This window comes from Haliotis rubra, unplaced genomic scaffold, assembly GCF_003918875.1.
Source record: "Haliotis rubra isolate DU_JTF1 unplaced genomic scaffold, ASM391887v1 Scf128, whole genome shotgun sequence".
NCBI classification, from domain to species: Eukaryota; Metazoa; Mollusca; class Gastropoda; order Lepetellida; family Haliotidae; genus Haliotis; species Haliotis rubra.
This window is the reverse complement of record NW_025765203.1, coordinates 1237036-1259431: the sequence shown is the minus strand read 5'-3', so window position 1 is coordinate 1259431 and position 22396 is coordinate 1237036. Positions and strand designations below refer to the sequence as shown.

The 22396-nt window shown below is 40.9% G+C and overlaps 1 protein-coding gene across 1 annotated transcript in view; it reads right to left on the bottom strand.

Annotated features, from left to right (window-relative positions):
* Positions 1 to 22396, bottom strand: part of LOC124266806 (zinc finger CCCH domain-containing protein 13-like) — a 39189-nt gene extending 16793 nt beyond the window's left edge. Inside the window, 8 exon segments of the mRNA XM_046701611.1 lie at positions 58 to 174; positions 678 to 769; positions 10716 to 10758; positions 11368 to 11506; positions 11957 to 12177; positions 13200 to 13339; positions 22217 to 22279; positions 22281 to 22396. Of these exon segments, the coding sequence (XP_046557567.1) occupies positions 58 to 174; positions 678 to 769; positions 10716 to 10758; positions 11368 to 11506; positions 11957 to 12177; positions 13200 to 13339; positions 22217 to 22279; positions 22281 to 22343 (878 nt within the window). The 5' untranslated portion in view covers positions 22344 to 22396.

The window sequence follows — 22396 nt, the reverse complement described above, 5'->3', positions numbered from 1 at the left end:
AAACCTTCAAAGTATCAGAGAGATGTTAATCCAAGAGTGAGATGCTGGAGGACTCACTTCTTCTTGTGTTCCTTGTGTTTCCCCATGTCGGCTGGGCTGGGGCTGCGCAGCGGACCTTTAGTTTTACCAACAGGAGACTTCTGCTTGTGCTTCTTCTTGTCCCCCTTCTTCTTACTGGAAGATAATAAAACCACGTTGGTTATAAGTCTTCCCAGTCTGATGATGTTGAGGAAAGTAAGTGAGTGAGTGAGTTTAGTTTTACACCTTACTCAGCAATATTCCAGCCATATGGTGGCAGTCTCTGAATAATCGAGTCCAGACCAGGCAATCCAGTGATCAACAGCATGAGCATCGATCTAAGCAATTGGGATACGGTGCCATTGCTTTAACCATCTTTAATGCTTAGCGCCATAACCCATGCAGATCTGGTTGACACGTGTCAAGGTATCCCAGTTGTGTAGATCGATGCTCATGATGTCAATCACTGGATTGTCTGGTCCAGACTCGATGCTCTACCCACAAGACTAGGGAGGATCAACTCAGTCTTCTAAAAACCCTGTAGGCTGGCTTACAAGCAACTTTGGACATATACTCCCTTGGGAGCTGAAGATCAAACTTCAGTTCATATTTTTACTACTCTAATCTGGATATACTGTTTCCCTGGCTACTCTACTTACCTAGGAGGGGACACCTTCTTTGGTGACTTCTTTGGCAAAGCTTTGGTTCTCTCTGGACTGCTGTCAGAGTCTGAGTAATCACTGGAAAACGGCTGTAAAAAATACACAAGTTTTAGTTGAAATCTTATCAATACTTTCGGGCGTCACACGTTGGATGTTGCTCCACTGAGAAGTGACAGAGAGAAAACTCATCTCATTCTAGTTTACACATTTGGAATTTTTGAGAGTGGAGTTGGTACACATCTATGATTCTTATGAACAAGAGTGAGTGAGTGAGTTATGTTTTAGCCAATTTTAGCAATATTCCAGCAATATCACGGCGGGGGAAATCAGAAATGGGCTTCACACATTGAGCTATGTGGGGAATTAAACCTGGGCCTTCGGCGTGACGAGCGAACGCCTTAACCACTAGGCTACCCCACCACCCACCATGAACAAGAAGATATTAAAACAGGATGAAACACCAAAACAAACAGTGTTTGACTTGCACAGAAACAAGCAACAACATTTAAATGATTAACAAGAACTAAATAACACAATAACCTGTCATCAAATGTGTCCATGATCTCAAACATACACTGCTTTCTGTCAGATTTATAGACAACATTCTATGATATAACAAACATTGAGGAAATATTCAACAAAATTAAGTAAATTGCTCTAAAAAGAGAGTGGTTATTGTGAGGAGAAGTATGAAAGCTGTGGTTCTGGTAAGAAAGGGATTACCTGAGTCTATCTATTACCAAGACAAGGATACTTGAGGACAGGCTGGTATGTGGCAAATCTGACTGAGGTAATTGAACATGCTCACAAATACCATAGCTATATGATAAATCACAGAGAAGAAAGAAGAATGAGGCATGGTTTATTTCAGAATCAAACATTGTTCCAACATGACAACATTTCTACAGCTTCCAAAATTTTTTATTACCTCTACACAACTTAAATGCTATTGTTGGGGGCATAATGTGCACATCTGAGAAAAGATACATACTCATTTTCCAATGTATTAATGTTTGTGGGACTATTTAGGAAATTATACCCCTGTTCATAAAATGGATTTGTCCAACATTGCTGGGATAGGGTTGTATACAAGGAACTGTCCATATCTTTAAAAGGGTTAATATTAAAAGCTTGTAAAATTCATCAACATGTGTACAACAATGTTCATATGGATTACTTTTGGTTGTTTATTGTACAATAAAACACTATGGGTGGAATAAACTACCCATGGCTGCTCCACTCATGGTTTATTGTACAACAAGCAACTTCCAATTGATGTTTATTGTCTGGAGTAATTGGGGCTTTCAGCATATATATGATCTTCAGAATTTGAGTGCATTGTTTGGATGATTGGTTGGTTGGTTGGTTTGTTGTTTAACGCAGCAATCAGCAATATTCCAGCTATATGACGGCGGTCTGTAAATAATCAAATCTGGACCAGACAATCCAGTGATCAACAGCATGTGCATCGATCTACGCAGTTGGGATATGATGACATGTGTCAACCAAGTCAGCGAGTCTGACCACCCGCACCCGTTAGTCGCCTCTTACGACAAGCATGGGTTACTGAAGATCAATTCTAACCTGGATCTTCACACTGTGCCAATATGACTAAGGTCAACAACATATCTGCTGTTTGTGAGTGAATGTTATTGAAACATCACAGTCTGCAATAGTCTACCTCACTGTAAAAGGAGTGACTATTCACTAAGGTATAGCCCAGTGGTAGAAACGTTCAACCTACATGCTGAAGACCTGGGTTCGATTCCCTACAAGGGTACAATATGGGAAGCCCATTGAAGTTGCCTATTGACCTCTAACCTTAATAAGTCTGCTTTGTATTTGAATATGATTTTCAATTTTATTTTCATGTTAGATTGTAAACCAAAAGTCACCATGTTCTTTAATCTGATTGGTTGAAAAACATGATCGAATGGTATTCGATTCCCGGAAATTGCAAGACTCTTCACTGCACATTGACACATACAAATATCTCACACAATTGTATTGTTGCGTCATCAGCAGTGGTGACATCATACAAATAATATTGTGACATAAAGTCGGAATGACGTCACAAATGAGCAGTTCCAGACGCTACCATTGGAACCAGCTGAAACGGCCAGCTGATGACACTTCACTGCTGTACCTGTACTCAATGTCAATGAGTGCAGACAGTAAAACCCATGGTTTACTTTTGTGTTTACAATGTCGATAAAGATCATGTGTTGGCCAATTTCTGGGTGTTATGGAGTATTTGAAGCACGGGAATATTTCATTTGGATGTCAAGATTTTATGGATGTCAACTTCTTATTGTGAATAACACGACGTTTAGGAGTGTATGCTTGCTCCTTCATCAGGTGAATGGTTGGCTGACTGACTGACTGAGTTTAGTTTTATGCCGCTTTTAGCAATATTCCAGCAATATCACGGCGGGGGACACCAGAAATGGGCTTAAGTGAATGGTTGGGAGTATAAGGGGGATATATATATATATATATACACATACATGGGCAGTTACAAAGAAAACATGTATAACAAGTTTAACAATGTTGAGGAAATAATATGTAATAACAACATGAGGCCAGTGATACATTAAAACATCATGATAATAGATGGATGGGATGTAATACAAACACGAGGAGGCCAGTGATGAAGTTGACATCCATAAAATCTTGCTTTCCTATGTATTCCACTTCTAAATGCCCTTCAAAGATTGAATGCATAAATGTGTATCCAGAATGCACAAACATAAAAAAGGGATGCAGAAAACAGATTAAGTCATCACCATGGGGTGCACAATACGTTTCATTGTTTCAGCAAGAAAAGTTAATTAATTAAGGTAATTACTAAACCCTACAGTCCGGCAAACTACCATCACTTTATGACTTTACTGGACCCTCCTAGTTTCCTGTGAAGACTCTTGAAATCAGTTATTTGGGATCATCTGGACTCCAAGTTTTGTAGGTCAAAGTAAAAGTTTAGGTGTGCTGGATGACAATATTGCTAAACAGAAAAGTAAAACCAAGTGTTTAGGTGTGCTGGATGACAATATTGCTAAACAGAAAAGTAAAACCCAGTATTGCTAAACAGAAAAGTAAAACCAAGTGTTTAGGTGTGCTGGATGACAATATTGCTAAACAGAAAAGTAAAACCCTGAGTTTAGGTGTGCTGGATGACAATATTTCTAAACAGAAAAGTAAAACCCAGAGTTTAGGTGTGCTGGATGACAATATTTCTAAACAGAAAAGTAAAACCCAGAGTTTAGGTGTGCTGGATGACAATATTGCTAAACAGAAAAGTAAAACCCAGAGTTTAGGTGTGCTGGATGACAATATTGCTAAACAGAAAAGTAAAACCAAGAGTTTAGGTGTGCTGGATGACAATATTGCTAAACAGAAAAGTAAAACCAAGAGTTTAGGTGTGCTGGATGACAATATTGCTAAACAGAAAAGTAAAACCCAGAGTTTAGGTGTGCTGGATGAGTTTAAACAGGTGTGCTAGGGTGCTGGATGACAATATTTCTAAACAGAAAAGTAAAACCCAGAGTTTAGGTGTGCTGGATGACAATATTTCTAAACAGAAAAGTAAAACCCAGAGTTTAGGTGTGCTGGATGACAATATTGCTAAACAGAAAAGTAAAACCCAGAGTTTAGGTGTGCTGGATGACAATATTGCTAAACAGAAAGGTGTGCTGGATGTATAAACCCAGAGTTTAGGTGTGCTGGATGACAATATTTCTAAACAGAAAAGTAAAACCCAGAGTTTAGGTGTGCTGGATGACAATATTGCTAAACAGAAAAGTAAAACCCAGAGTTTAGGTGTGCTGGATGACAATATTTCTAAACAGAAAAGTAAAACCCAGAGTTTAGGTGTGCTGGATGACAATATTGCTAAACAGAAAAGTAAAACCCAGAGTTTAGGTGTGCTGGATGACAATATTTCTAAACAGAAAAGTAAAACCCAGAGTTTAGGTGTGCTGGATGACAATATTGCTAAACAGAAAAGTAAAACCCAGAGTTTAGGTGTGCTGGATGACAATATTGCTAAACAGAAAAGTAAAACAGAAAAGGCAGAAGAGTGAAACATTAAATGTGTGACTTACTTTTGTAGGTTCTGGTCTGTTCTTCTTAAGCGTAAAACTCACAGATTCCTAAATCAAATGAAACACATTGTAGCTCACCCGATCCATATTTGATCCATCTGATCATTACACTGTCAAGCTAATCTGTTTTCATGACATGATTCAGTGATTAGATCTAATCACAGGCAAGTGAAAAAACATTCACAAGACTGGTCTTGTTTGTTGATGATGGTATAACTGACCACTGTGTTCCTCTCAAAGAGGCATGCTTGAAACATCATGATTTTGATCAAATGATCAAAAGGTTAATTCAGACCTTTGGCCCTAATATCACATGTGATTGTGACAGCTTGTTCTTATTGAAAGTCATTGTATATAATCACACCAGTATTACTGTCCAAACATTTGCCATGTTTAAAATTTATCTTCACATTTACCTATCTCCAAGATGTTAGTGACATTGTATTTACCACATAACTCCTAACAGATGTAAGGAGGCCATTTTGAATTTGAAATCTGAGTTTAAATCCGAAGTTTACTGAGAAGAGCTTCAATACTAGAAGTAATATACAAAAGCAGCAATTTATATTTTTATATTTTTGTAAGAAATGTGACAGGATATTTTTGTGGAAATTCAGATTTAAGAAGGGGCTGTTTGAAAAATATGTGACTACATCCCAGTCCCTATCAGGGCTCAATTTAAGAGATGTTAACCTACTTGCACCAGGTGCAACCTAAGATAAAAAATAGTTGCACCAGCCAAATTCCAGTTGCACTGCTTTTATTGCAATATGTCATGAAAGACATTTGCTAAATTATTTAGAAGGTTTACCCACTGAAAAATTGACTTACACCTGGTGCTAGTTAGACTAATAACTAGGTTGCACTTTGTAATATTGGGTTGCACCAGTGCAAGTAACAAAGCACTAAATCGTGCCCTGTCTATCAACATCTTAGTATGTAGTTTGGTGAAGCTGGAATGAATGTGGTGATGTTTATCAAATGTTGGAGTCATGTCTACTATGGATTGTTGCCTGGGTAACCATGTCCGTTTGCATACACTATGTTCCACCATCATGTATATGGCCGCTTTGATGCATAATTACCATTTTCAAGCAATGAATTGACCTGGTTCCATGGAGAGGGAAGATGGAAAATGCTCTGCTCAATTTGCTGTCATTGTCGAAAAGAATATTTGTTTTCCAATAAACACTTAAGCCTATTGAACATCTACTCGACACATTTCTTCAATGTAAGGCAACGGTGGGGTTCGTAAAAAGTCCATGCATGAAGCTGAGCTCATCCGACTTCAGTCTAAGTAAACTTAGACTCAGTATTGTTCGTTACACTGCTATACTGAGTCTAACAAAACCTTGTGGAAGGTCGCGAACCTTTGAGCCAACTAAGACCGTCCAATCAAAGGCGAGACGGCCGAACGGATTTAACCAATCAGACAACGGCTACTATTTAGGGTTCGGCGGGACTTACAAAATGGATTTTCTCGTCCCTGGTTGCCAACACTGATCTCCCAACAAATGAAAATCTGCATAAAACACTGATATTTGACCTGCAGTATATACGCTTTGGGGTTCCTGTTGACATGGTTATAATTATTTAATATTTCCGCAAGATGACATGCTTTAATACTGACAAACGCTATTTTCAGCGAATGTTTACTCACTGCTGTGACGTGCATCACTAGGAACCGATCGTACAGAAAATAGCATTCGAATTGTTCGGGTACAAACTTTTTCGAGGTAAAAGTTCAAAAAGCATGTGCGAATGTCCACTTTCGCGATTTGATAAGCTGTGTTCTGATTGGTCATTTGGAAAGGTTACCCGACGCGACCTTCCACAAGGTTTTGTTAGACTCAGTATAGCAGTGTAACGAATAATACTGAGCCTAAGTTAACTTAGACTGATCCGACTTTCACAAGGTCTACACAGACTCATTTAATAACTTCATTAAAACCAGACACTATTCCCACATCAGCCTTATGTATTCCTGTATGATGAAGGAAGCTGGTGTATACAACCCTCTGGAGTTGATAGCCCAAAATAGTCGAAACCATATTGGAAAAACAATACATGCATGAAACATACAAGTGAAGCTACTACTGGTATAAATCAAGCTAAACATCACAGACATTCTACATTCAATAGGTATGTTGGCAATTGAAAACATCAACTCAGATGAATATAGGATGAATTTGAAGATGAACTTGAACTTTCCTCACAAACTTATTGGCAGCAAATGGTATGAGATATGATGAACTGAACATAACTGACAAGGCAGTGTTTATTAAACACTTGTCATGACCCTGACATTAAGAGTAGAACAATCAGGGTTCTTGAGTCAAGTACCATTGGAGCCAAGATCCAAGAATTTCAACAAGGAATTGAATGATGACCTGCACCCAATTACACCAGGTCCTAGTCAAAAGGGCCGCATGACAAAAGGGCCGCAAAACAGAAAAGTCAAAAGGGCCGCAAGAAAGTCAAAAGGGCCGCAAACCCCTAGTCAAAAGGGCCGCATCAAAAAGTCAAAAGTTTCTTTCTAATATTAAAAAAAATATCTATTAAAAACAGGACTAGTATGCATAAAATATACATTGTATAGATGTATAACCTTTTGCTATAATACTTATAAAAAAAATATGTTATAATTATTTTTTTTATATGGGGCCCTTTTGACTTGGGGTCTGAGGCCCTTTTGACTTTTTGATGCGGCCCTTTTGACTTTTTGATGTGGCCCTTTAGACTTTCTTGCAGGCCTTTTACTTTTCTGTTTTGCGGCCCTTTCTGTCATGCGGCCCTTTGACCTGCACCCAATTCCACCATGTAATATTAGTGACAAGATGTCTGTTGCTCCCATTAGAATTGATCTACAACAGCAATAGCGCTATGAAGACTTAACCTCCTGTACTTAAACACTGATTGACACAAGCAGTAGCCATACAATCCTGATTTTAATGACCAAAGATCCTGTTGCCAAACGACCATTTATGACCATAGCTCCAATAGTACACATATATTTAGTACAGCAGAAGTGCTAAAATCACCAGAGATCCTATACTTACACACGATTTACAATCACAGTAGCACTAAGATGACCATAGATCCTGAACTTAAATACTGACTTACAATCACAGTAGCACTAAGATGACCATGGATCAAGGCCATAAACACTGATTTACAATCACAGTAGCGTTAAAATCACCAGAGATCCCATACTTTTTAAACACTGACTTACAATCACAGTAGCACTAAGATGACCATAGATCCTGTACTTAAATACTGACTTACAATCACAGTAGCACTAAGATGACCATGGATCAAGTACTTAAACACTGACTAACAATCACAGTGACTTACAATCACACTTAAACACTGACTTACAAAGATGACTAAGATGACCATGGATCAAGTCCATAAACACTGATTTACAATCACAGTAGCACTAAGATGACCATGGATCACAGTAGTACCTTAAACACTGATTTACAATCACAGTAGCACTAAGATGACCATGGATCAATCAAGTACTTAAACACTGACTTACAATCACAGTAGCACTAAGATGACCATGGATCAAGTACTTAAACACTGATTTACAATCACAGTAGCACTAAGATGACCATGGATCAAGTCCATAAACACTGATTTACAATCACAGTAGCACTAAGATGACCATGGATCAAGTACTTAAACACTGATTTACAATCACAGTAGCATTAAGATGACCATGGATCAAGGCCTTAAACACTGACTTACAATCACAGTAGCACAAAGATGACCATGGATTAAGTCCATAAACAGTTAAACACTGACTTACAATCACAGTAGCACTAAGATGACCATGGATCAAGTACTTAAACACTGATTTACAATCACAGTAGTAGCACTAAGATGACCATGGATCAGTACTTAAACCTGATTTACAAAACACTGATTTACAATCACAGTAGCACTAAGATGACCATGGATCAAGTCCATAAACACTGATTTACAATCACAGTAGCACTAAGATGACCATGGATCAAGTCCATAAACACTGATTTACAATCACAGTAGCACTAAGATGACCATGGATCAAGTCCATAAACACTGACTTACAATCACAGTAGCACTAAGATGACCATGGATCAAGTCCATAAACACTGACTTACAATCACAGTAGCACTAAGATGACCATGGATCAAGTCCATAAACACTGACTTACAACACAGTAGTAGCACTAAGATGACCATGGATCAAGTACTTAAACACTGATTTACAATCACAGTAGCACTAAGATGACCATGGATCAAGTACTTAAACACTGACTTACAATCACAGTAGCACTAAGATGACCATGGATCAAGTCCATAAACACTGATTTACAATCACAGTAGCACTAAGATGACCATGGATCAAGTCCATAAACACTGATTTACAATCACAGTAGCACTAAGATGACACTGACTTACAATCACATGGATCAAGTCCATCAAGATGACCATGGATCAAGTTAAACACTGATTTACAATCACAGTAGCACTAAGATGACCATGGATCAAGTGACCATGGATAAACACTGACTTACAATCACACCATGGATCAAGCAATACTTAAACACTGACTTACAAGACCATGGATCAAGTGACACTGACTTACATCACAGTATCTAAGATGACCATGGATCAAGTCCTTAAACACTGATTTACAATTAGCACTAAGATGACCATGGCACTTAAACACTGATTTACAATCACATGGATCTAAGATGACCATGGATCAACACTGACTTACAATCACAGTAGCACTAAGATGACCATGGATCAAGTACTTAAACACTGACTTACAATCACAGTAGCTAAGATGACCATGGATCAAGTACTTAAACACTGATTTACAATCACAGTAGCACTAAGATGACCATGGATCAAGTACTTAAACACTGATTTACAACAGCAGTTACATTAAGATGACCACAGTTCCATTATTCCTTAAGAAAGATACACATTCAATTTCACCTGCATTGGTAAACAGATTTAGATTTAGGCATTCATAGCTGCCTTATTCCATCGGAAGTCAACAGCAAACAATGGTCCAAAATTCCATCATCTACACCACAAGAAAACACTAGCTGAAACATAAATAGGCACAGACACACATGCAAACAAACACAAGCAGAATTTATCAGTATTGACAGGCACAGAAATATGTGACACACAGACAAGTCGGACTCAACCATGCAACTGTTGAGTTATTTATCACCTCCACATCAAGTTCAGCCAGTATAACCTTGTGATTAGGGGGAGGATGTGGGTGGGAGTGAGTGAGTGAGTGAGTGAAGCGAGCAAGTGAGTTGGGTTTTAGACCGCTTTAAGCAATATTCCAGCAATATTAGACGGGGAACACCAGAAATGGACTTCACACATTATAACCATGTGGGGAATCAACCCCGGGCCTTCTCACTCGGCTACTACACCGGCCCAGGGAGGGAAAGCGCTGTTTGGGATACACCACATGTATTTCTCCATCACCAGTACATTTTGAACCCTAATGTTTGTTTGTTTGGTTTTCTATTGCATTTTTGTGTTTTTAATGCCACACACAGCAATTATCCTGCCATAAGATGGGGGTCAGTAAATAGTCAGGTATGGAATAGACAATCCAGTGATTGATATCATAAGCAATAACCGTGTCACTGATCCTGACAATCTAATGATCAATGTTGTGAGCAGCAGTTCAAGCTGTTAGGGTTCAATAACATGCATTCAACCTTGTCACTGATCCTGACAACCAGAACCATTTGGTAACTAAGGTTACTGTGGACCTACTCTAACCTGGAACCTCCACAGGGCTTAACCCTAGGGAAACAAACACTTGGATACTGACAAAGACAAAGAGCTTGCATTTTGTCCATATCTGCGCATCAAAAAAAGTTTTGGCCAAGATATCCACATACTTGAATCACCTTGCTTGCAGTAAATACTGGTACATTTTGACAACTGGGAACATATACGAAAAAGAGTAACATTAAATGTCTTGATCTGAGTAGATAAACCTCTTTTAAACTATTGAATAAGAGTATATAAAAAGGAGTTGGGTAAGGGAAAACGGATCTAATTTATAGCTGTGGTTCTTAGGGGTGAAACTGTTGAACTGTCGCGGTATTTTGCCTTTGGTTCACTATACCGTAAAGCAATCAACAAATTGGGTATTTTCAGTTTTTGTACTGTCACTTTATTATCCTTTTTAAACCTTTTCTAAAATGTCTAGAAAATGAATCATTTTGTCAAAATCTGTCAAAATCAGCATTTCTTTGCAAGTCGGACGCTATTTTCCTGGAAGTAAGTTCTCATATACCGAATCGAACTGAAATGGACCAAACCCAAGGCCGTGTACCGCAATACGTACTGTACCGTGGTAAGAGCGTACCGTTTTACCCCTAATGGATCTAGGGTTTGAATCTAATCTGTCTCAGAAATCCTTAATACAGGGATGAGCATGGTAAAGATACATTCTGATACATTGAGGATTTTGATGCACAACTTTGTAACCATGGCAACAGTGTCCTGTGTTAGGAGATTAGAAAATTCAGCAATGCTCACCCTGGCTATTTTTCTTTGGAGGGCACCTTTTTTTCAATGGTGATATTTTCCCTCTCTTCTCCCTCAGATGCAGCCAGTTGGCTCAGCGCTCGCTGAATTTCTTGACGCTTCTTTTCAAGTTCAAGCTCTTTCTTGTAATCTAACACTGAAAAGAAAAAAAGCCCAATAGTTTTCATAAAGATTGTGGCTAACTTGAAATTTAAGAAGTGAAGGCTCTTAGAATGCCTCACTGATCGAACTACGCAATAGAGACACAATGACAAGTGTCAACCAAGTCAGCGAGTCTGACCACTCGATCCCGTTAGTCGCCTCTTATGACAAGCATGGGTTACTGAAGATCAATTCTAACTCGGATCTTCACGGGTCTTTGACTTGAAGTGATGCAGGTTTTTGACATTTATCACTCAGAGGCATGGTGCGGACAAACCTAGAGACAAGATCAGGAAGAATCAGGATTTGAACCCATCATTATAGGTTTCAGGCAGACAACTAAGGGAAGCAACTCTGCATGATGAACTGTATGACATCAGATGACAGGCTTTCCATGCCAACATATGGATGAGAACCACATGAGAATCTGTAGAACAGATCTAACCTTCAGCGTCCCAGTTGTCAGAGTTTTCGGAATCCTCGTCTCCGCTATCTCCACCAGTTGTATTTTTGACAACAACTGTAGATTTGATTTTGGTTTCTTTATCGTGACGTGACCTTGACCCTGACCTAGACTCAGGTGACACCGAACCCTCTGGGTGATGTCTTTCTGTGCTGCCTTTAACTTTTAATCGCAAATCGTCTGCTCCGTCGTCGTCGCTACGGCTGGATAAGAAAAATGTTTATTGCAAAACATGCTTCTCTATGACAAGCAAATGTTAAAACGTAAATAATAATAGCATAAATGGTCATCTAGTTCACCTTAATTATGGATTCTGACATTAAATTTTTTTTCCAGATAATTTGTTTGTTTGTTGTTAATGCCGCCTTCAGCTATAGTCCAGCTATATGGTGTTTTTTCAGACAACATAATCATGTTTATGAGTGAGTGAGTGAGTGAGTGAGTGAGTGAGTGAGTGAGTGAGTGAGTGAGTTTAGTTTTACATCGCATTCAGCAATATTACAGCTATATGGTGGCAGTCTGTAAATAATTGAGTTTGGACCAGACAATCTAGTGATCAACAGCATGAACATCCGCCTACGCAATTGGGATACGATGACATGTGTCAACGAAATCGGTGAGCCTGATTACCCAATCTCGTTAGACGCCTCTTATGACAAACATGGGTTACTGGAGATCAATTCTAATGGATCTTCACGGGTCATGTGTATATTTTTGTTCACTGTTATACGGCAATATTTGCTCCACACAATGGCACTGAGTCTGACCATGTGATTCATTTACAATCTCAATACTGAAGTATACAACTTATGGAACTTCTTGTTCATTGCAAACAGTGACATTTGACATCCGAAATGTTGCTCTATGCAATAAACAAGAAGTTGATTGATCTAATAGTCTGTCAGTCGATTGATCTCGCTTGCGTCAGTGATCATTGATGTGCTTGAGAGACTAATTGATAATCAAGAAAAATGAAACATCAGATTAAACTTTAGAAAGTATGTTTCTTAGTGATACGTTTGTTAAATCAATTCATCATGTTCATAAACAACTGATTACAACAATGTGAACAACATACTCGCACATGTGTGTTTCAACAGGAAGTATCCTCTATCAGTTTGATAGTGGTATTATTCAGTGCCTGATTCAATGGCACAATGTTACGAATGAATATGTATCATTATGATTGTGATAAATGAGAGACAGAAACATAAAACAATCTTACTTCTTTGTTGGTCTCTTGGCTATGAAGGGACCATGTTGAAACTTGCACTTGGCACCAAATGGACAATTTCCTGTGAGTAGCCAGTGTCGACACTTATCAAGGTATAAACTTTGACTCTGGCTCTTAGACTTTTCACCTCTCTGAAAACAAAGACATTGATAACAGTTATGCTAAATGTGTATATAATGAAGTTAATGACAGTGAAAATTTGCTAGTAATTATTAACCACTTAACTATGAAACCACTTAATGAGATAGTGGAAAATATATTTCAGCAAACAGTATAAAACATCATCTTTCTGTAAGAGTGAACTACATATTGAGATCGAGGTATCAGCTGTCTTGTCGATACTATTATATGGTGGTCTATGTATTATTATGAGCATGGATTCCATTGATACAGGGAATATATACATAGCTGACCGGTCTATCAGTCTCTCAGAGTTGATTTAAACATATTTTTATTCATGAAGATGAATTGGGATTGGTGAACAAGCATTACTGCTTATATTAACACCGCTCCCATGCAACAAATAATACAACATGAAATGGAGGATTTGACGTCATCGATACTGACCATTGCATAAATATAATATTTTTAAATATATATAAATATATACAGATTAAATGAAATACAACTATTCTCGAAGTAGTCATAAGTTAGAGAGTTACAGTTGTGTGTGTCTAACAAGCTATTGTAGAAATATAAATCAATCATGAGAAGGTTGTTGAGTAAATTTAATTATTTTCCTGAGAAAATTAGAAGCGTTGTGTCTTGGTTATATAATCGTGGACGGATTCAACTATTTTCTGGTTTACACAGGAGTAAGTTCTTTGTTTCCCTTAAGAATGGTATCCAGGTTATAACCGGTAGTGTAAAAATACATATTAAGTCTTATCCCAGTATAGTTACGGCAAGTGAGGAAATAGTGTAGGGCGTTTTCACTCTGATGTCCACAAGAACAACAAGGGCTGTCTATTAAATGTCTGTTACACTTATCAGCGTTTAGGTCACTATATCCGAGCCTGAGGGGGCAGTGAACGATTTGGCAAAAACGAGTGCCATAATTAAGGTCAAAGTAAATCTTATTTTCTCAGAGTTTGGTATAACACTAGTGTTAGGAATTGGTTTAAATCTCATAATCATTGATGATTGGTTCATTACAACCGATCAATCATTGAAAATAATTGGTTAGCATCATAAATCATTATCAAATTTTCCTGGTTATGTTTGTTAATGCACAAAAAATATAGAAAAAACATGTAGTTCTTTCATTTTTCTGCAAATTGCACAAAATGCATTTGCAAATTTCACATCTTTAACTTTAGAACTTTTAAGGGATGACTAGTATGTTAGGATTATAGGAACATGAATTTCCTGGAGTCTTTAAGTTACATTCACTCATGACTTAACTTAATAAAATTTCCAAATTTTTATACTTCCTATCCATCTCACTACTTGCACTTATCCCATCGAGTTGGGGACGGCGGTTTCATCCATAGATTACCCTTCTGTCTGGACAGTGCAAACAGCTGGTCTTGGAGCTGTGTGGACTGATGACAACTGATGTGGACTGATGATAGCGATGTACAAGGGAGGCCTGTTACGCATGCACGCAACTCCTATGCTTGTAGTGGGTTCTCCGTAACCCCTTGGCTTACTAAGCACAACGACTCCCAGGGAGATGGGTGCTCCCTCGCGATGTGGTGGTGTTCGGCCGCAACCTTGTACAAGACAAGGGACGCAACTCGGCAAGTAAGCCTCGCCTTGCCACGATTTACAAGGTACCCCCGTAATTAAAGTCTGGTGACTAGAATCGGGCCAGCCCCTGCTTCAAGAAGGCCCCCCCAGACACCGACCAAGGCGGGTGAAAGAGAAACACAACTCGGCATCTCCAAAGTTTAACATTCAGTTCCGAGCAGCATCAAATTGACCCTCACTCCTTTGCCTAAGCTTAGTCAAAGGATGTGCCCGGCAACTTTGAAGGCAGAACGCAACGAAATCCACTGGAATTCGAGACCGCACACTTCACTGATGTAATTGCTCCGTGGAGTAGATGTCAGTAAGCGTGAATGTCGAACACCTCTGCATCGTCATACTGATTGTGCCTCCGGTCCGTAGGGCCACGCTAGGTGGCTGTATTCCAGTGCCTTGGTATGGAAGCCAAGTGAAGTAGTTCTTAAACCCATATAATGAGAACAAAAGGTTGAGATCCAGTTCAACTTATATTCAGCAAAAAATCAAATCTATTCTTCATTCCCTACCACAGAAGCCCTGCCATCGTTGGAGACCCTTTCTGATTCCTGCAATGACATTCAGACATGGATGACTAAAAACCTACTGAAACTTAATGAAAGTAAAACAGAATTCCTGCTTATCGGGTCGAAAACAACACTTTCCAAACTTGACAAGCCATCTCTCCAAATAGGGAATACTGCCATAACTCAAACCCCGAAGGTCAAGAATCTAGGGGTTATTTTCGATGAAAGTCTGAAAATGGACAAGCAGATCTCCAACATCATTAGCACGGCCCATATGCATCTCAGGAACATTGGAAGACTCGCGAACTATCTGAGTGCTGATGCTACTTCAAAACTTGTCCTATCTCTGGTCATGTCTCGAAAGTAGATTACCGCAACAGCCTCCTCACCAACGCCAACAAAGATCAGCTCACGCCGCCTTCAAGCCCTCCAAAACACTGCTGCAAGAATCATTACAAAGTCTAAAGTCTTCGATCACATTACTTCAATTCTAAATGATTTACACTGGCTACCAATCACCGGAAGAATTGACTACAAAACTATTGTAATGACGTACAAGTGTCTCAACGGAATGGCCCCTGACTACCTTGCAGAGTTACTGCCCCTGTATCAGCCCTCTTGCTCACTGAGATCACAAAACCAAATGCTAGTGACAGTGCCTAACATCAAAACCAACTTTGGCAAAAGGTCGTTCGCTTTCAATGCAGCAATGAAGTGGAACGCGCTACCGCTTGAACTCAAAACCAGCGAGTCACTAACATCTTTTAAGACTGGCCTCAAAACATTTCTTTTCAAGTGTCAATGTCCATCTTACTGACTGACTGACTGAGTTTAGTTTTACGCTGCTTTTAGCAATTTTCCAGCAATATCACGGCGGGGGACACCAGAAATGGGCTTAACACATTGTGCCCATGTGGGGAATCGAACCCGGGCCTTCGGCCTGACGAGCCAACGCTTTAACCACTAGGCTACCCCACCGCCCCCAATGTCCATCTTAAGTGCACAGAGCATTTATTAGTGAATGATGTGCTATATAAATGCAATTATTATTATTATTATTATTATTATATACAAGGAAGTAGTAACGCGAATGCGGAACCGTCCCTCATCTGCGTTGTTGGGCCGATGTAAGCTGCTGAGCCAGTACAAGAGGTCTGAACTGGTGTAGTCCCTGGACATCCGTGACAGACATGTCTCGCAGGTAATGTGAAGAGAAGACTGTATCAGAATGCCAGAAGTAACCTTCCATGATAGCGGTCAAGGAGCAGTTGCTATGGAGGGCCATCGTCGGGGCTAGTGCACGAGTCTCATGAGGATTGGAAGCGGCTGGAGGAGGCAGCCCTGCAAAGGTGTAGGCTCGCAGGATCGTGGCACGCATCCAGAAGGCCAATATGGTCCGGGAAACCTTGATCCTTGGAGGCAGCAAGGTAAATGTGTAGAGCCCTAACAGGGCAGAGCGTCAAAGGCCCAAGAATGGTGGACAACGGGGGAATGGTAAACATCTGGTCCAGTTGCCCTGGCAGTTGGTTTTTCTCAATGAAGTCCCAGTGGAGACCCAGGAAAGCCTTGCCATGCTTCTTCTGCTCGAACTGCACCTGATTGACATCAAGCGCATGCAGTTCAGATATACGAGCAGCGGTAGCCAAAGCTACCAGGAAGAATGTCTTGAATGTCACTTGTTCAAAGTCCTTGTCTTCTAAAGGTTCATAATCTGTAGAAATCATATGACGAAGTACGACGGACAGATCCCAGGCCGGAGGTCTGAACTTCCTGGACGGGTCAGAGAGTCTATAGGAGCATAGTTGACTCTGCAACTCGGGAACAGTGGAAATCTTCGTGCCCATGGTGGTAGCCAAAACCGAGTTAAGGGCGTCTTAGTAGGTAGCTAACATAGTACCCTTGAGCTTCTTAGTAGTGCAGAGATGCTGGAGAAACTCAGCAACGACCTGAGCCGAGGTGGAAGTGGGAGATGCAATAGTCTTCAAACTTCTTCCACTTGTTGTCGTACAAGGAACGGGTCGAAGTATGATGCGTTAAAGGGATAGCTGTGGCTACTCGGCGAGAGTAGCCCTTAGCTATGAGAGACCTCTGAAGATGCGCCAAACGTGTAGATTGAGAGTCTTGGGTGACCCGTGGTGCAGTTCCGAGTGAGGGTGAAGAAGTAGGTCGTCCCGGTTGGGAAGCGGTACTGGGTTTGGCTCTGCCAGGCTTCTTAGGTTGACGAACCAACGTCTCGCTGGCCAGAAGGGTGCGACCAAAAGCAGTAGTATGTTGCTGGTGGCCAATAGTTTCTGTATTACTTTTGGTAGCAGAGCTGGAGGGGGGAAGGCGTAGGCATTGAGACCCTCCCATGATATTGCCAACGCGTCAAGGTCCCCGCCAAGGAGTCTGGGATTGGTGATACGAACTTTGGAAGTTGGTTGTTGAACCTTGTGGCAAACAGATCTATTTGAGGCCGCGATAACGGGTAGATCATCGACTGAAAGATCTGAGGCAGTAACTTCCACTCTGTCGGGGACGGTCGGTTGGAACGGGACAAGGCATTGGCGATCACATTTTTTAACCCGGTAATGTGTCTGGCTCTGGCTACGATGTTGAGTGAGTCGATGAGATGGAAGAACCTGATCGCCCATTTTAGCAGACTCGCCAAGCCTGTCAAGCCTAGATAATTTATATACCAAACCACTGTCGAATTGTCTGATTGGATCAACAGACTGGTTGATTGAACCTCTGTTGCCCAATGTGAGATGGCTTGAATTACCGCCTTGAATTCCAGCTCGTTTATATGAAGTACCTGTTCGTCGGATGACCACAGCCCGGCCTCTTGGTGGTTGAGGAAGTGAGCTCCCCAACCCATGAGGGATGCATCGACGAATAGGTGATGAGTCGGTGCAAACGGCAGCATAGAGACTCCGGCGCAAACATTCCATTCGTCAGGCCACCATTGAAGGACTGGACGAAGCAGTTCTGGAAGGCAAATTAGTTCCTTGGGGTTGTCGGCCTGAAGGTACGGGCGTAGAAATCGCTGTATCGGCTGAAGTTGGAGCTGGCCTCTGTACGTTAAGGCTTGAGCTGACGTCAGAAGGCCCAGTAGCTCCTGCCACTGTCGTAAGGTTCTCGCCTGAGACAGTGCTGGAGGAATGCATTGCTGAATCTTTATCCACCTGTCGTGAGGTACGAACATCATCCCCTGACGAGTGTCGAACAGTGCTCTGATGAATTTTCTGTGTTTCTGAGTCGGTATTAGTTCCGATTTTGCAATGTTCAACAGCCACCCTAACTGTCTGAGCAGCGTGGTGGTGAACTGTAGCTGGCAAAGCAATACGATCGGGGATCGTTGAGAGCTGGATGCAATCGTAATGTCGGTGATCCCTTTGAAAGTGGAGCCTCGTTAGGGCGTGGTAATTCCAAATGGTAAGACTTTCCATAGGTAGTGATTCCCGTTGAACACGAAGCAAAGGTACTTCTGGTGTTCTGGATGTATCAGAACATGAAGATAAGCATCCTGAAGATCTAGGCTGATGAGGAAGTCTCCCTTCGTCAGGATGGTGCATAAAAGGTTGATCGACACCATCCTGAAGTGAGGCGATGGAAGCAGGAATCGGGCATTGAACAACTTCATATTGAAGATGAGCCGGAGTTTGTTGGAATTTTTCTTTGGAACCAAGAAGATGGGGAGTAGAATCCTGGAGTGACGGTCGATGGACCTAGGAGCTCTATCGCGAATTTGTCTAATAGCGTACCTATCGTGGATTGCAGACCCAACTGCTGCAAAGCTACCCCCAGGGGTAGATAACTCAGAGTGAGCGGGAGATGCAGGCATCGCCCCATGGCTATTTGGACTGGATCAATCTCAGGAGGTGGACCACATGAAGAGCCAGGAGCTACCGAGGCCAGATGGGCTGGAGTAGAAGGCTGTATTTGGTTCCAGGCTGAGGTTATGGCCCTGATCATTATATTTAGATCCGGACTCGCTGTAGGAGTGGGATTGTTATCAGGTTCCCATGACTCAGCGATGATCCTAGAGTGAGTCGAAGGATTCTCAGAGCGTGTAGTCGGAACATCATAAGAGACTGTAGGCCTATTAGTGGTATCAGAGCAATGATCACCCGAACTAGGTGATCTACTTTGATGTTGTGATCTGGATCGGTTCGGTGATCTGGATCGGTCTGGCGATCTACTTCGATGTTGTGATCTGGACCAGTTAGGTGATCGGTCCGGTGATCTGATTCTGGATCTGGATCTGTCCGTGATGTGATCTGGATCAGTTAGGTGATCTGGATTGATCAATGATGTGGATTGTAGTTGTGCTCTGGATCGTGACTGTGATCTGGATCAATCCGGTGATCTTGATCGGCACGGTGATCTAGATTGGGCTTGTGATGGTGATCTGGATCGTGAAGGTGATGTAGATCGTTGTGGTGATCTAGAATGATGTGGCGATCTGGATCGGCGATTAAGTAACGAAACCTGAAGTGTTGATTCATGATGAACGTCCCCCGGCGACGCTGTTGTAACCAGCTCCGTCCGGTTTAATGAACTGTGGGGAGACAGTGGCTGGTTGAACGCGGTTGGCCAGGCTCCAAACAAACTAAGACAGTCGAGGGAATATGTACCGATGATATGGATGATGATAGTGTCGATCTAAGGTCCCCTGGTAGTGTAGATGGGACAGGCAACGAAGAATTATCGATCACAACCACCCTCGAGTGATCTGACGCTATGGAAGGAGGTGATTGATGCGTACGTAATAGGTGCCGAACGTCCTCAGATAAGTAAGAACTGTAACTTGATACGCTTGGCGGGAGTGGGATCAGATTCTGTTGATTTCCTGTCCCCATCAGCGATTCTCCGGGAGCAAACACGATGGTAGGCCTTAAAATCCTCATCTTTTAGTGAATTACACTTGCCACATCGTTTGTTCCAGTTACATTGTCCAATACAGTCACTGCAAGACGAGTGAGGGTCAAGGGACGAATAATTCGTCTTGCATTGAGCACAAACTTTCCTTTTCTTTGACTGATTATCAGTTTTCCCCATGATGTTTGGGTGAAATAATGTCCCTAATATACAGCACGTCCACACAGTTGTGCGACAAGAAAGAGAATGATCATTCAAGGTAGTCACGTGGGCAATTAGTGGAGCATGCTGCAAGCTTTATTAGGAACTAGGAAGCTAATTAAGGAGAGCAGCATGGAGTGCACGGGCGAATGGACAAGGAGGCCTATGGAAAAAAGTTTACAGTCGTTCCACTAAAAGTCGAAGCAAGAGAGAGAGGTGCAAGTCGTGAGATAGGATAAGTTTAAAAATTTGTTACTGCAAACAAGTGTTCCAAAATTGTTTGTGTTTGATTGTGAGAAAACATGATTGATTGCTTGGTAGTTTTGTCATTGTGGCCAATCTTCGATTATTTCAATTAATCGGACCACTGCTACATAACACTGCTTTTGCTCCAGTTATGGCATAACAGTTTGGTGGAAAACCAGAGGTGATGCAGTTCTCAGCTGTTTATCATTTGGGTGAACCCCACAAACATAATCAGTGCATTCCTAGATTCGATGTAATATAATACTTTTCTGGTGAGCCAACGGGCCCATCTATGCAGAATGAATTACTGTGCCTTAGACTGGTCCAAGATCCATAGAATAGAAATGACAACAGGAATTCTAGTTGTGGACCAGACAATCCAGTGATCAAGAGCATGAGCATCGATCTGACCACCCGATCCTGTTAGTCGCCTCTTACGACAAGCATAGTCGCCTTTTGTGGCAAGCATGGGTTGCTGAAGACCTATTCTACCCAGGATCTTCATGGGTCACATTACAACAGAACACACATCTAATATTAACCCTTAATGTTACTGATGCTAAATAGTGTATGGCAGAAAGACAACTGTTCATGTTCATTGTCCTTAAATTGATTAAGGAAACTGAACATCTCACTGTTCTATATTGATGGGACATATTCACTCCAATATATTTACACACGTTCAGTTTCAAACATGAAACTCTGAGCCAAAGTAAACCATACTTTTCATAATTGTTTCAACATATATTCTTTTGTCTCCTTAATCATGTTAATGCATCTTAACAGATATGGGAATGGTGCATATATATATCAAACATATATAAGAAAACATTTTATGTAACAGCATCTGCAAAATTCACATGCTGTAGGAACAATTGCGTACCCAAATAGGCTACTACAGATATTGATGATGATGATGATGATTTTATCCTGCACGTGACATTACATTTACAATACGCTAATCAGTAATTACCATGATTACCTTTGAGTGCAACAATGATTCAATCACAAGGAAAGATTTCCGCCCGTAACCCCTGTATTGTTTAAAATCACTATATGCCTAAGAATATACGCCTATGTTTTTTTTATAAACAGCCTATGCCTAACCCTAAACCCACGAAATAATCCTAATAAACAGAATACATTTCAAGCGGGGATTACGGGTGGAACTCTTACCACTTTTTTATTCACAATTATGTGTCCACATGAGCTACAAATCGCTAAATGTAAACATTGTCATGGGGTCCTCGAGCAAAGATTTTAGAAAAAAAAGTGTAATCTGAAAAAAGAAAGAAATAAAAGTAAAAAAAAGAAGGCGCAAGAACCAAAGGTTGAGGCTGCTATTAGCGTGCGTTCTGTAGTCATTGTCGTAAGGTAAAGGAGTTGAAAGTGTGATCGTTGATCTTGCGGTTTGAAAAAGGTCGGATTGGTTAGCCCGGTTTCACTTGCCTCCTCATATTTTCTCTGTCCACCTCCTGGTCCCAGTCGTTCAAAGACGCTGGGCTTCCTCTTTTTCTGATTCCTCTGAGACAGGCTTCCCGGTATCAACTGTCACCCTCCTCCTGGGTTTGCTCATCTTCCGAATAATCACAATTTACTTGTGCTGTAAATGGTAGCCATTTTGCTTTA